This window comes from Tamandua tetradactyla, chromosome 4 (assembly GCF_023851605.1).
Source record: "Tamandua tetradactyla isolate mTamTet1 chromosome 4, mTamTet1.pri, whole genome shotgun sequence".
Taxonomy (NCBI): domain Eukaryota; kingdom Metazoa; phylum Chordata; class Mammalia; order Pilosa; family Myrmecophagidae; genus Tamandua; species Tamandua tetradactyla.
Window position 1 is genome coordinate 189,268,122 of NC_135330.1, and position 15,472 is coordinate 189,283,593.

Consider the following 15,472-nt stretch of genomic DNA (forward strand, 5'->3'; position numbering starts at 1 on the left):
ACCATCCGTTGTGACTTAAATTTGCTGCTTTGTGAGGAAAGGGAGGGAGAGACTTGGTAGGGTTTCCCGTCATTTGGTCAAAGTTTCCCTCCAGCTCTGAGAGGCATTCTGACATGTATGGCTTTCTCCATCCTGCTAAATTTCCCTAATATGTTGGTAGCCCTAAAGCCTAGCCCCATGGGTTTTTGCCCAGAGAGCCTGTTCCTTGAGTCAGCTCTTGCAGAGACGTCCACCATATTTTCTGGAGGAAGAAGAGGAGAGTCAAGGGCTGGTGTCTACTCAGACACAACATATGAAAAGAATCTGGCCAACGGGGTTGCTGGGGGCAAAGATGTCACATACTCACAGGATCAGTGCAAGTGCTACAATTTACAACAACTTTGACCTATACACGTCAGAGTTTGGCATTATATAAACTAATTAGTAACCTCCTTGGGCTTTTCATGTCTGTGGGTTTGTGCGCCACTGGCATGGTGAGGATTCTATTGGGGTTCAGGGAACCTGGATTTTGATTCCAGCTTTATTATTAACTTGGTGTGTGACCTTGAGCAAGCCACATATCTGGCAGGTAGTGCTGCGCGACCTACTACTACGTGACATGTAGCAATTCACCTGGCCCTCTGTAAGCCTGTTCCCTTATCCATAAAATAGGGATATGCTCTGAGGTTCAAGTAAGATCTGGTATGTCATTTGTAAATCATTTGCAAGTAAGTTATTTTTTGGTGATTTATATTCTGAATATGCTAAATTTGAAGTGCACAACTTTGAGGTGTGATACTTGGGAATGATAATATTTTGAATGTGTTTTTCACAGTTCCCTACTACATTGTCGGCAGTGCAGCATCACTGAGATGTGTGTGCTGACAATTAATTAAATCAACGTATGTACTCTTTCATTCATTCAACAAATACTTATCAAGGGCCTACTATGGGCCTTCGGATATAGAAAGGAGCACAGTACTTGGTATCCATCCTAAGAGGCGTACAATTTAACTGGAACAAGAAGGAAGACGCCAGCATAGGACTCCGGGGTGGGGAGTTGGGGTGGGCGTGGGGGCGGCGCACAGACTTAGGGGCGGTGCCTGCCGGGCGATGGGGCGGGGCGCCGGGCAGGGGCGGGGCCGAGAAGCGGCGGCCGTTGCCGGGTTACCGGAGAGCGCTGCATTGGTGGCGTCCAGGTTCTGGCTGGCGCTGCGGGAAGAGGACCCAACGCGCAGCTCGCGCGCTCTAGTGCCTCCGACGCGGCCCGGACCTCGCGTGCGGGGCCGGATGTACGGCGCGCAGAGTCTCCCAGGTGAAGCGGAAGGTAGGTGCCTGCTCCGACTGGGGGCTGCGCCGCCCCGCGCTGGGGTCCCCAACCTTACTCCTGGGAGATCCTCTCGGGACTGAAGCCAGAGAGGAGGAAACTGCCGAGTCTAGGGCTGTTCCGTGTCACGTAGGAGAGCGGGCGGGCAGAGCCTAGAGGCGGCTACCTTCGGAGGGGGACTGTCGGGGCTGAGAGAGAAGGGGCTAAAGAGAGGCTCAGGGGATGATGGAGCTGAGCCCTGGGAGAGGCTCAGGAGATGCTGGAGCTGAGCCCGGGAGGAGGGCGCAGGGGATGCTGGAGCTGAGCCAGGAGGAGGGCGCAGGGGATGCTGGAGCTGAGCCCGGGGAGAGGCACAGGGGATACTGGAGCTGATCCCGGGGAGGGGCTTAGGGGGTGCTGGAGCTGGAGCTGAGCCCGGAGAGGGGCGCAGGGGGTGCTGGAGCTGAGCCCGGTGTGTGTGTGGGGGGGGGGGGGGCGGCGCCGGAGATGCTGGAGTTGAGCCAGGGGAGGGGCACAGGGGATGCTGGAGCTGAGCCGGGAGGAGGGCGCAGGGGGTGCTAGAGCTGAGCCTGGGGAAGGGCGCAGGGGGTGCTGGAGCTGAGCCTGGGGAAGGGCACAGGGGGTGCTGGAGCTGAGCCCGGGGAGGAGGGCGCTTGGAGTGCTGGAGCTGAGCTGAGAGGAGGGCGCAGGGGGTGCTAGAGCTGAGCCCGGGGAAGGGCGCAGGGGGTGCTGGAACTGAGCGCGGGGAGGAGGGCGCTGGGAGTGCTGAAGCTGAGCCCAGAGAAGGGCGCCGGGGGTGCTAGAGCTGAGCCCCAGAAGCTGTGGGGACTACAGGGTGTGATTGCCTGGTCTCTGCTGGCGATGAGAATTACAGCACTTGGTCTTTCTATCCAGAGACCTTGTAAATAGAAAATCTGCTTGAAAGACAAAAAAAAAAGTGAGTCTATAAATAGATCTGAAGGATGCTTAACTGGGCCTTAAGTGATTGCTGGTGTCCTTTGAACCTGTGGTGTTGGGGACTGGGTGGGCTCTGCTTTGGGGCCACCTCCTTCGAGGAGGAAACTGCAGGCCCAGACTATAGAATTGTAGCTGAGGAGGTGAAAAGAGAACATTTAAAAGATTTATAAGTAGCCTATAAACATATCCTTTCTGTGGGAAAAGAAAGTTTCATAAATGTCAGCAGTATTTATTAATACAGTGATGAGTAGAGCTGGTGATAGGTCAGCTCTTGCAGGGTTTTAAAATTTTCTCATGCCAGTTCATGAAATAGAAATGTAGTTAATACTCTCGGAGAAGAAGTTTGACAGGATCAAAATTCTGTGATCTGCTCATCAAGCCTACATTTACTGATGTAAAAAAAAAAAAATCCATGTCAACTTCTTTTGCATTTGAATATAGGACTCAGTCTGCAAGCAAACAAATAGAGCCATAACCATTGGCCCAGGATTTCTTTAATTAAAACAATTTCAGGACAGTTTTTACTCCAGTGCCAGTTTTTCTTAACTCAAAGACAATTTATTTATATAAACAGGAAACAGTTATTGTTAAGCACGAATTATGCAAACAGAAGAATTTATTTTATTGTTGTTATTTCATGGTCAAATATATGCACAAGACAGGATTATGTTGCATTCGTACAAGATTTATTCAGTGTTTTCTGTTGTGTAGTTCACCTTAGGCGTTTATGCCAATACTACTTTCATGTAGTTTTAACAGGTATTCTTTTTCACGCACTGCTTATTGTCCAAATTAAAAACATATAACTAAAGGAGTGTTTGTATCAAGAATTGAGTCTCACTGTGGAAGACATCTTTTACTTTAATTATTCATAGAGATGTGAGTACTTTTTAAAAAAACTTTGCATAATATTTATCAAGTTCTGAAAATAATACAAGACATAGAAATCCCACTTCTTTTTGAAAGTCTTGCTTCCACATCAATACGTGGATATGTACAATGAGTTCTGCAAGGTTTTTTTTTTCACTTTTTAATCTATGGAAATGGCTTATGACATCTCCTTTACTTCCATAAGCCACATGGTTATATTGACATTAGGAATTTTTTTCCATCTTAAATGTTAATGTTATGTTGGTCTTTTGGGGATAGTCATGGAAGTTCTTTGCTCCTTTGACAACAGTGCCTTAATTCAGTCTTTAAGTCTATGCTGGACTTTGAATTTGAAGATAGAGGGTCAGTGAAGACTCTATGAACTTGTAATTGCAGGGTAAAGAGCCCTGTCTACTCAGAAAACTTGAATAAGTAGCATTGTGAACATTTATATAGCTATGGAAGAAGTGTTTAAAGAAAACAGAAAATTAATTTTTTTTCTTCCAGATGATTTCCATATATTTTAGAGTAGAAAATGAACTGAGACACGTAGTAGTCACATGCGAACTTAATATACTTTAATTTGTTGTAGCTCTATTATATGAATTTAGAGCACTTGGGGGACTTTTTAAACATAAGTGAGGTATTCTCCAAACACTGCTGAAGAGAAGTTGATTCTCTTTTTTTGGACCTATTTAAATCTCTGAAACCTAGCTTAACCCGATCCCCTGTGACCAGTTCTACCCTTCGCTCATTAACACAACACACACACATAGACACACACACAGACACACAACTCCAGGCATCTTTAACACATGAGAAAATTCATTTAAATCTGATGAACTGATATTTAAGGTCAAACATTTAAAATTCTGAAATAGGACCGCATGTTGTTGACTACGGGTTGAATAAGTATACACACCTTGAATAAATGTATACCCCAAATAAATAAGTTGGCAGCTGCCTGTGTGATAAGAGATGTGTACATTAAATATATATGCCTCATGGCAACAGATTATTAAATGTTCATAGTCTTCTTAAAGTAACCTTCTAGCTGAAGAAAGGAAAAGTAAGGCAGTATGAACAAACTTTCTTTTCGTAATTTACTGGTTGAGCAGTGAGTTCAGTCATCGTATTTTATCTGTCCAAAATGTTTACACTTAAAAGATGTTTAAACAGTGTTGTGTTATCTGTTGGTCCACACATCATATAAAAAGTGCTTTTAAACCGAAGTTTTTAAACCTGGGTCTTAGAAAGAGAACAACCCCTCATCAGCAATTATATAAGACAAAGGAGCTTTGTATATCTGAAGAGTGAATGTTAATTTAGCCCCCTTTCAGTCTGCTGGGATGGGTCTAATATAAGGACATTCTAAAAGAATGAAGGCTGCTGCTACTGGAGAAGGACAATACAAATGGAATAAAGTATGGTTTTGGAATCTGTCCAGATTTCCGTCTAAAATAAAAATTTAAACAGCTGTGTTTTAGGGATGGTGATGCACAATTCTCTTAAGATAGACTCTGTGGCCATTTGAAGACTCCTTTCACCATGAAGCTACTTACAACTATTCTATTTTTTCCCTCTATCCTAAAATAGAAAAATTCTTTATTTTAGGATAGGGGTAGATTTATAAATTTTGGAAAAGGTTTGTTAGTTCCCATAGGCTGGTTGAGTTTACAACTCAGAAAAATAAGCAGAATTAGTCTTGGAAAAACCTATCCTAGTTCAAGTCCTGCTTAAAAAAAAAAAAATTCGGAGGCTGATACTAGCTCTTAATATTTTTGAATTTTGAGGGAAGTGAAGATACTGTATTTGGCAGCAGAAAAATTTAAAGTTTATAGAACTTTTAGTAGAAAATATTTCATGATTTTAAAAGGGACAGTAATTCTCATTTCACGGCCAACAGTGTATATGATTCTTGTTACTATACACTTCTGTGAGGTTCTTTGCCTACAACAAAGATTGCCAACTCTACTATGTAAGAAGAATGTATTGTAGAATATAGTGAAATTGAAGGCTAAGATGCAATATAGATAGAAGCTAAGGGTTATAGTCCATTTTTAGAAATGGCTGAATGCTAAATTGCTAATTAATCTTTCATTCTCTTGGCATGTAGGACTCTCATTATGTTTAAGCTATTTATTATCATGTTCCAGCATAAAAATGTAAAAAGACTGTATTTATAGCATTGCATTGGCTTTATTTCAATACTGGCTTTATAAATTGTTAGCCTGCCAGTTTACTTTAACATTATTATTTTTTTTAATGTTTCAAGTTCTTGCATTTGGAAAATATATGGTTCGACTGTAGCTTCATTACATAATGCCAATACTGTTACCTATTTCATGCACTACGTCCATTGGATAATAAGCCAAATTGCTTTTAAGGGATGGAAAAATAAAGAAAATTAAATATTTATTTATGAAAGAATTATCCAGATAGTTTGAATTATTCCAAGGTTATATATTTGAGGCTTATAAAAGACCTAAAATAAAAATCAACCTCAAAAAGTTTACTAAGTTTGTTAATATTGGAAAAATAAAGATCAGTCTTCCTACTTGGTTGTCTTTGTCAATATTAGAGTGCTATATTCAGGGTCCTGATCTGAAATTTGTTCTACCACAGTTACTCATATACTTATAGTTATACATATACTTCACATATATTGTTTCAGTCCTCACCTCCAGACTAAGTGGTAAAATATCATCCTTAAAAATGAATCAATTCATTCATTCAACATTTATTGGGCACCTATTTTGAGTGAATGGCAATTCTAGAGAGAAACCACAGTTCTTGTCATTAAGTCCTCAAAGCCTAATTGGTGATAAACACAAATGACTGTAGAGACCAGGCTGGCCCTAAAATGAGGAAAGGCAGCCAGAGGAAGCAATAGGGAGTGGTGGAGACTGGGGGTGGTGGGGCACTACAGAGGGTCTGTTCTTTCAAACACAGGACAACTGAGACTCGGCTCTAGCTAATTGTTGCCAGCTCTGGGGTTTAGACCATATCCTCTCTATTTTGCATCCTCTCTATTTTGCTTGCCCAGTTCTCCTGACAGCACCACCTCCACTCTGATAATGTACAGGCATTATCAGTCTTCTTACTGCTTAACTATATCCAGTTTCTCTACTCGTTTTGCAAAATTGGATGCTAGATCATTGGTAGATGGTATATAGTCTGGATATTTTAGCAAACTATGAAACCCCCTAGCCCCAGAGAACCCATTGTACATATCTGAGCAATTTGCATGGCTCATGCTTGATAAGCCATTCCCAAAGAAATAGAACCCTGAAGCATATAAAAGCATTCTTCTGTCTTTAGGCCAGATCTTAAATGCCTAGCAGTTAAAAGCAATCTTAATAAATAACCTTTTTATTGCTTTATTTTTATTTTAAATATTATTACTCAAATGCTTAAGTTATTTCATTAAATTTTCCTGCTTTTTATGAATGCCAAAGAATTCCATAAGGTATTTCATTTTGTTCCAGGAAATTCAAGGTCACAGTTATAATACTCCATCAACTAAATTGTTTATTTCCAAAATACCCCTTGGCTAGGATATATTAAAAAAATATTTATGAGATTATCACTCTTGCTGAACTGTGAGCCCCTTTTACTAGTCCCCTCCCCACTGCCCAGTACTTACCACTTTCAGGCACCTCATCACTGTTTAATAAAAGTTTGTCAGACAAACAGATAAATCCTTGCATAGATTATTTTATAACATACCCATCATCAGTTCTCTTGATGTAATCCGACTCTCCCTAAATGGAAGGAGTCATTTGATGCTGCCACTGAGTAGGACATAGCAGGCCAAGAGCCCATTTTACGGTCTTTTACGGTCACCCAGGCATGGATTGGGACTCAGTTTTCACTGGTTCTAAGACAAATGTCCTATGATCCTCAATTTTTTCTCCCATCATATCAGGATGAGTATGAGTGTGATAGTAAGGGGAAAAAATGATCGTCATAAAGCATTTAAGACAGTGTTCACCATTAGAAATGCTTCATTCAAACTACCAACTGTTCTGAGCCTTCACACAATTCCCGCAGGTGTGTGGGCCGCACGATCTGGGGTGCTGCCCGACACTTGATTGTGACCATCTAAATGATGACTTAGTTGGTCGAATGCTCACAGTTTTCAAGGAGCATCACATACGTTGGATCATTTGCTCCTCGCTCATAACAGCCCTCAATGCAAAAAACAATCATTGCTAGCACTGCCTGGCATTTACTATGGCCCCAAATGGTTGCTATCCATTAACTTATTTAATAGACAAGAATGCTTTTCAACCGTTAACTCACTGTCCTCAAGCAGCCTCAGGAGGGAGGTACTCTTACTAGGCCCAGTCTAGAGACGAGGATGCTGAGATGGAGGGTTTAGTAACTTGCCGAGGTCCCACACTTCATAAGTGGGTTCTCAAAACCATCAGCGACAGCATCAGCAGCTGTCATCCACTGGGCTCCGACTGCGTCCGAGGCCTTGGGCAGAGCCCTTTCCACGCATTAGCCCACTTAATCTTCACAGCATCCCTACAAGCCGGAGGCTCTATTGCTACCTCCCTTTTACGCATGTGCAATCTCAGAGCGACATTGCTAAGAAATGGTGGAAATGGATCTGAACACTTACACCTTCTGGTTTCCGTGTCCCCTGACGATTCCCAATCAAACCCAGGCAATTTTTACCCATATTGAGTTTAAGTGCAGAACGCTCTCAGAACCGGGTCATCAGAAATGGATGGCAGTATTCCCAGCTTCTTGCAGCCTATCTACCCATTCTGAACTATTCATGGTATAAAAAGCCAGGTTAAGAGAGAAGTCACAGGAAAGTGCTGTGTTTCTGCTGCACATCTAGATTGCCAGTTCCAAATGTAAGAACTATGTAAAGGAAATGCTTTCTTTCTTTTTTTTTTTTTGACATGGGCAGGCTCTGGGAATCGAACCCAGGTCTCCGGCACAGCGGGCAAGAATTCTGCCACTGAGCCACCAGTGCACCACCCGAAACTGCTTTCATTTTTTGAACGAGTTAGTATTTTAGAAAATAGATCATTCTTTCATTTAGACCATCTACTAAATGTACCTTGAAGATGCAACCAGATAGTTTATACGCATTCCAAGCAGAAGGTTTGTTCTGTTCCCTACATGGGAATTAAGCCTGTTATGTACAACTAAATCTCACTTGTTTTTCACAGCATATTCTTTTTTTTGGTGCTTCTTCATTCACTTTGCTAATTCAACATTTATTGAGCATCTTTACGTGACAGGCACTGTGTCGGACACTGGGGATGCAAAGAGTAGTAAGGCAGAGGAGTGTACAGCCTGGCAAACATAACTGACATATAAATAAAGAAAATTGCTCTGCAATGTGCTAAAGGCTGCATAGAAGTATGGAAAGGGCTGTAAGAACACAGAGGGCCAGTCCATCCACTGAGGCTTGGTCCAGGAGACTTCTCAGCAGGTGTGACAGCTGAGCTGGTTCTGGAAGAAATCCAGTAGGAAAGAGGCTGTCAGCCCAAGATCTGTGCACAAGGGAAAGGTCTTGGATGCTCAGGAGAACCTTGAGTACATTGGTGTGGCTGAGCCGAATGGGTCATGAGAGGAACAAGCAGTGATGGAAAAGGGGAGCGATGAGAAGGCGCTTGGGTTAAGAGAAGATGACTGGGGGTGGGGTTCAGACTCACCTGTTTACTTGAAAATTCAGGAATAGCATGGCTAATTTTGTATTTCCCATTAAAACTATTCAATTTAGCATGTGTGCTGGAGGAATAGCACAAATCAGCATATTAACTTTTCCTACCCTATCATCTAAAAGACATCCCTTTATGAGGCAAAATGCATCATATTTTGTTGCATTTCCTCCTTTCCTTGGCAGTGTTTTTCTTTCTCGTTACCTCCTTTAATATCTAAACTTTTCAAGAAACAGCACTGTGTCACTTACCTTCGTGCTCCAAGACCATTACAAATATTTCCTTTTCAGTGTTAATGAGATATATACACTTTGAAGAACACTTAGGAAAACAAGGGGAAAAAATGACCCAGCATGCCATCACATGAACCCAATCACTGTTAATGTTTTGATATATTTTCATTTTGCTCATAAAGATGGTGTATCTTGTGGCGTCAGAATCATATTGCCATGACTCTTAACTTGCTATGCATGCCCGAGATGGCCTGTAAAGGAAGATACAGCAGCATTTGCTGCCCCCACACAGTTCTTAGGACGGGACCCCCATGAGTGGTCTGTCCAAACTCTTGCTTGATTATGGTATGTGCTGACTGACTCTTTTTTCTCATATTTTATACTCTTTTCCATTCTGGTTTACTCCCATATACAGTATACGCCTTTTCTTTCAACCGTTAACAATCATTTTAAAAATTGAGGACCATGCTATCACTTTGCTTCTCCTAAATCCTTGTCAAGAGAAAATCACCCAGGGCTTACCTTTTGGGGAGTGTGATTTTTATCTTCTGACCGCAAGCCTGAGTCTGCACAAGCAGTAAATTGCATGGTTGGGTAATTGCTGGATTGATTCTGAAATATGCAGGACCAAAAGCTGTGACTAAGAGGCTAGAAAAGCCAAAAAAAAGTTGCTTGAATCCACTAAAAATGGTTCGTTCATCCAACAGACATAAAATGGTTGCTGCATGCTCTGATCCCTGGTCCTGCTAAAACAGCTGCAGCGATTCATCTGGATTTGTCCAAACTCTCTGCTATCTGCTGGCTCAAGCCCAGGCGCTACTCGACCAGCAGCTGAAAGAGCAGACCTGCCCACCGGGCTTCTTGGTTGTTTTTCTTCAGCTATTTGGCCACTGGGTCTCTGCTCTGGCTTCTTTCTAAGTGGTCAAATTGTCTGCTCTGGGTCTCTGTTAGTTTTGCAAGCATCAACTTTAAAGGGAATCTGAACTGCTGTTTCCACCTAACAGAGCAACAGATGATGCTCAGCTTTTTTACTTTTGTTTTTTAAAAATGTGTCTCTTTTCTTATCATTATGTGGATCAGTAAAAAAAAAAAAAAAAAAAAGATTTGTTTCTACATTTAGATCATTTCTAGTGAAAAAGAATCAGCTTGGCTTTTCTTGTATTGGAATATCAGATTAAGGCCTCAATTTCATCATTTCATCACAGAGAAGATGGCTTTTGCAGGGTGTATGGCCCAGGATATGTCAGGGCAGGGTACTGCAGCCGGACCAACTGGGTTCGAGTCCTGGTCCTACATCTTCCCCTTGGTGATCTGGGGCAACTTCCTTCCCTGTCTCTGAGCCGCGTTTCCTCATCCTTAAACTGGGGTTAACTCCTCGTAACTCACCTTCAGGAGGAGCTGTGAGGATTAAATGAGTTAATGTGCTAAGAATAGTACCTGGTAAGTAATAGTGCTTAGTACGTGTTAATTGCCCTTTTATCACTCCGATTACGCTGCTGGCACGGACTAAGCCTGTACAAATGGAAAGTTTATGTCCTCACTGTTTGCCGGCAGCTCGCTGCTGGGTGAAGTAGGCTGGACTCTGCAGTCCCTGGAGTAGAACATCCAGGCTGCAACAACCTGGGATGCAGAACCAGTTTCAGGCCTCATGACCTAAACTTTAAAAGAACTATTTGTTATTTGTTCTTTCATCTTTCAAAAAGGCACTTCTTAGGGAGTGCGAGGGTAGTTCAGTGGTAGAATTCTCACCTGGCATGCAGGAGACCCGGGTTCAATTCCTGGCCCATGCACTCCCCCAAACAAACAAGCAAACAGAAACAAACAAACAAAATGCAACACATGGTGTTGCAATAATGGGATACTCACATGGAAAAAGAATGAAATGTGAGCCCCACCATACAGCATATAGTAAAAAAAAAAAAAAGCATTTCTTTTAGGACATAAATACTATTTATGACCTAGCATACATGGCAACTAGCATTACAGAGTAAACACTGCACAGCCGTTCCTGCTTCTAATGTGAACTATGTCTTCTCTTTGATTTAGATCTCTTCACCGATAAATCCACTGACCGCTTTTCACCATGGCTTTACAAGTGTTACCAGAACAAGAGAAGACATTTTTCACCGTTGCAGTTTTACTAGCTTACTTGGTAAGTAAACTCTTCTCTTTCATAAAAATGTGGTGAAAGAAATCATAGAAATACCCAAACTACTTCCTATTTCTGATCCCATACTATTTATTTCCTTCAAATTCCATTTCCTTCAAATTCCATTTAGTTATAAATGTGAAAACTGCTGCTCATTCTTGACTTTTATAACAATTGTCAAAATTAGTTTATTGAAATTTAGAGGAAGCCATAAAATTGAAACATTACTTGTAGGGCCATGACAGTGATGTTATTTTGGATTTATAGGCCTAGGTCTCGTTTAGCAACCTCTACACCCTACGAGATTGTACATTTTAATTTGAAACCCATGACTTCCGCAGTGCATGGAGAGTTTAGAATTGATTTTTTAAAAAGCAATTTGTTAATAATTATTTATATCCTTCTTGGTCTGACAAAAAAAAGGAGTTCAAAGGCAGATGGACAATTTTAATGTTTGAAGGTTTGGCACAAGTGACCCAGGAAGGCATTCAAAAAGAACTGAAATTTATTTAATTTGGAGTTAAAATAATGGTTTATAAATATTTTGAGTATTTACACAGAAGACAGTACTAAAAATCTTTTTGGGATGCGAAGTAAGAGGAAGTAGGTTTACATTGGAGTCTGGGGTCCAGGTATATATAAGGAAAACTTCCTTTCTGCCAGTTAAGGTTGTTAAATATTAGAAAAAGGGGGTCTAGGAAGGAGGTAGTGGAATTTCTTTCTCAAAGAGATTCCGATCTCTTTGTCAGGGGAAGGAGTCTACAGCTGCCCTTTAAATAAACTCAAACTCCTCTAAGACTGGTTAAGGCAGTGTTAAGGGAGGTGGGAAGAGATTATTAGATCTTTAGTCCCAAAAAGTCATGTAGTCCCAGACTCCACCTTGAATTCTCCTGTCTGCCTTAGAGGTTAACAGGCTTTGACTTTATTCAAGGAAGTTGACAGATAGCATTTTGGAAATTCCTACTTCAAGGTGGAGGTAATGTGTACTGAGTAATTACTCACTAACTTAATCATAAAAATTCACTGTGTAACTAGGTGTACATCACTCCAGTAAGGCACTGTGCGTAATAACTGTCTGTGTTTCCCCAAGTGCTTCCTACAGTTTCTAGCTTTCCTTTAGGGAAACAGTGTAGACAGAAGAGTTAAGGGCTTTCCCGCTTAGGATAAGAGGGAAACCGAATGCCTTCTCCAACTCTGAGGTTCTGTTATTAATACCAATATTTTCTTATGAAATACTCTCTGTTAAGAGGTAAACACAATTTTGTAGGAGGATAGTGTATAAGGTGAGCATGTCATCATTTTTAGGTAAAATAAGGAAAAAAGCTATATTTTGGGAAATGGTGTGCAAGATTTGTTTTTGCCAAAGCATAATCTATGTAAGTCCTTTGCTATGAACTGAAGTATGTGTTGGATCCCAATAAATAGTTAAATCATAATCAATAAGACTGTTAGCTCATATTTATATAGTACTTTTTACTTTGAAGAGTTCAGAGAGTTTAACACAGTTGTCACCATCAAGACTTTTATTGATCTTGCGATTGTCAGAAAGTGGTTTTTTTTTTTTGCATATTCATCATCATGATCATTTCTTGGAACATTTGCATCTATTCAGAAAAAGAAGACAGAAAAAAAATTCATACATGCCATACCCCTTACCCCTCCCTTTCATTGATCACTAGTATTTCAATCTAAATTTATTTTAACATTTGTTCCCCCATTATTTATTGTTATTCCATATGTTCTACTAGTCTGTTGACAAGGTAGATAAAAGGAGCATCAGACACAAGGTTTTCACAATCACAAAGTCACATTGTGAAAGCTATATCATTATTCAATCATCTTCAAGAAACATGGCTACTGGAACACAGCTCTACATTTTCAGGCAGTTCCCTCCAGCTTCTCCATTACATCTTGACTAACAAGGTGATATCTACTTGATGCACAAGAATAACCTCCAGGATAACCTCTGGACTCTGTCTGGAATCTCTCAGCCATTGACACATTGTCTCATTTCACTCTTCCCCCCTTTTAGTCGAGAAGGTTTTCTCAATCCCTTGATGCTGAGTCTCAGCTCATTCTAGGGGTTTTCTCAATCCCTTGATGCTGAGTCTCAGCTCACAGAAAGTGTTTTTTGAAAGAAAAGTCGTTCAACTGAAAAAAGGTTGAGACTCCTACATCAAACTATAGGCATGTAGCCATGCTATGGTATGTCTAAAAGATAATCTCAAACTTCTTGGGGCTATACTGATCTAATCAGTTTCATTTATTTTCAAGTCCTTATACTTGAATATGTTTATGTTTCTTGAGGATCAAGAAAAAAATACACTTTTAAATTCAGAAATTTTTATGTAGTGAAAGGACCTTTGAGTCTCTGAATCTCTCATGCATCCTCTTATTTAGGGAAACTGTAGCTCCTGAGTCATCTCCCACCTTAGGTGTTCAGCAGATATCAGAAGAAGATAGTAATTAATTTCAAGAAGAAGGGAGACTTCAGTTAGGAAACAGATGAGTATTATCTGGAAGCAGATTCATTGGTTTCTTGTTCCCACTGACTTAGTCTTTCTTCCGAAGTGAGAATTAAATCTGCCTCACTCTGAATTCATGTTTAAGCTCAGTGATCGTATGAATAATAGTGAAGATGTTGTTCCTTTCATGCAAACAGATATAAAGTACCTTAAGACAATGTTTTGTGAAACATTTTTTTTCCAGTCATGTAAAGTGCTCTGTGAAACAGGAGACTGTAGACAACAAGAATTCAGGGATCGGTCTGGAAATTGCATTCTCTGCCCGCAGTGTGGTCCCGGCATGGAGCTGTCTAAGGTACGTAGGGAAAGAGGGCACATGGTATAGTTGTGTATCTGTGTTTCTACAATGCATTCCCTTCAGCTACACTCTTGTAGTTAATTGCCAGTGAATCTTCACATGCTAGGGCAGAATTCTTGGTCCATTGTGTCACGTTAGTCATCTGTGATTCAATTCCTTTTTCAATACTTTTGATTCATTTGTCTTAACGGGGGTAAAAGAAATAGCTTCTAATAACCAGAATTCAACAAATGCCATTATATCATGTAATTTAACATTTGTAGTTTTTTATTTTTAAAATTGGGTTTTTGAAATTTATTTGCGTTCATTAAAAGGAATCCATCGCCTACCAAAACTTTAAAAATAAAGCATTGTCAATGCTACCGTTTATTAGAGCTTCTTTGTCTTAAAATGAATGTTACTATTGCTAGTCAAGAAGTGGCGAGCACAATTGGTCCCAAGTAAGTATGCTGCAAAATGCAGATGTTTTGTAAACCAGGGTTTTGAATGTGCCTTTGAAAATACTGGTGTTATTATGACTTTGCTCACATTGAATGTATAACACTCCCAGGAGCAGTTTAAATATAATCCTTTCACTCACTATTTGTTTTAAAAAAATTATTTTAAAACAGGACACATTTTACAGTTCTTAGGTATTCTCGGGAGCTTCGCTTTTGAAAGTAATCTTCTTTAGAGCTTATATATTCAGTTGCTTTATTTTCTGGCCTTTTGAAGATGTTACTAGTTGTGGAGAACTTGATGTACTAAAGAAAGCATCAAAGTCTTCCTGTTAGAAAAGGAACAATAGATTTTTGGTTTGTTTTAAAGTGACTTTTAAAAGAGAAGTCCTTTTCTGTGCAGCCCGCCTTTATCTAAAGTTGAATTTTGTCATTCATAGATTTTTGATCAATGATCTACAAGCAGCAGGAAACAAAGAGCTTCAATAGTGGCTTCCTAGTAGAGGGCTTCTTTGGTGTTTGTGTTCAATAAGTGCTGAGTTCTGAGCACTGGGCTTTATATTTGGATTAAAACTGGCTGACCCTTGAACTCCCGTGATATCTGATTGACTATAGCATCTCAACAGTTATTTTCCAACTCCTGTTGACTGCAGTAATATGCATTTTCAGAGGAATGCTTTCCTATGTTAGATATGAAAAGATCCATTCATAACCCATCAAAGTTTCTAGGATTTATGGGCAAAGTAGTTAAAAATGTGACAGTGCCCAAGAGCAAAATAGATGTTGAAGTTTCTACCCTCAAATGTACTTCTTTTCCCAAATGTCTGAGAAAATTTGGATGAAACTTCACAGATTCGAAAAGATGAGTAAATCATTCCCAAGGAATTGCTCCCTTTTCCTTGAATCTAAAGAACATTACTTCAAAATAAATTTGGGAGAAACAGACCAAAACATGAAGGTCCTATCAGCTGAAATATTTAAAAAAAAAATCCTCTGAGAACAGTATCTGT

The 15,472-nt window shown here is 40.4% G+C and overlaps 1 protein-coding gene across 5 annotated transcripts in view; it reads left to right on the forward strand.

Annotated features, from left to right (window-relative positions):
- TNFRSF19 (TNF receptor superfamily member 19) overlaps positions 1-15,472 on the forward strand; it is a 71,012-nt gene that overhangs the window by 4,368 nt on the left and 51,172 nt on the right. For 4 of the 5 annotated variants that reach the window (XM_077158846.1, XM_077158844.1, XM_077158848.1 and 1 more), the window contains exons 2-3: positions 11,100-11,205; positions 13,912-14,022. In XM_077158846.1, coding sequence (XP_077014961.1) covers positions 11,137-11,205; positions 13,912-14,022 — 180 coding nt within the window. In that variant the 5' untranslated portion in view covers positions 11,100-11,136. Of the gene's footprint in view, positions 1-1,165; positions 1,307-11,099; positions 11,206-13,911; positions 14,023-15,472 lie in introns of those variants that run through there. The other variant, XM_077158845.1, reaches the window with a different exon arrangement.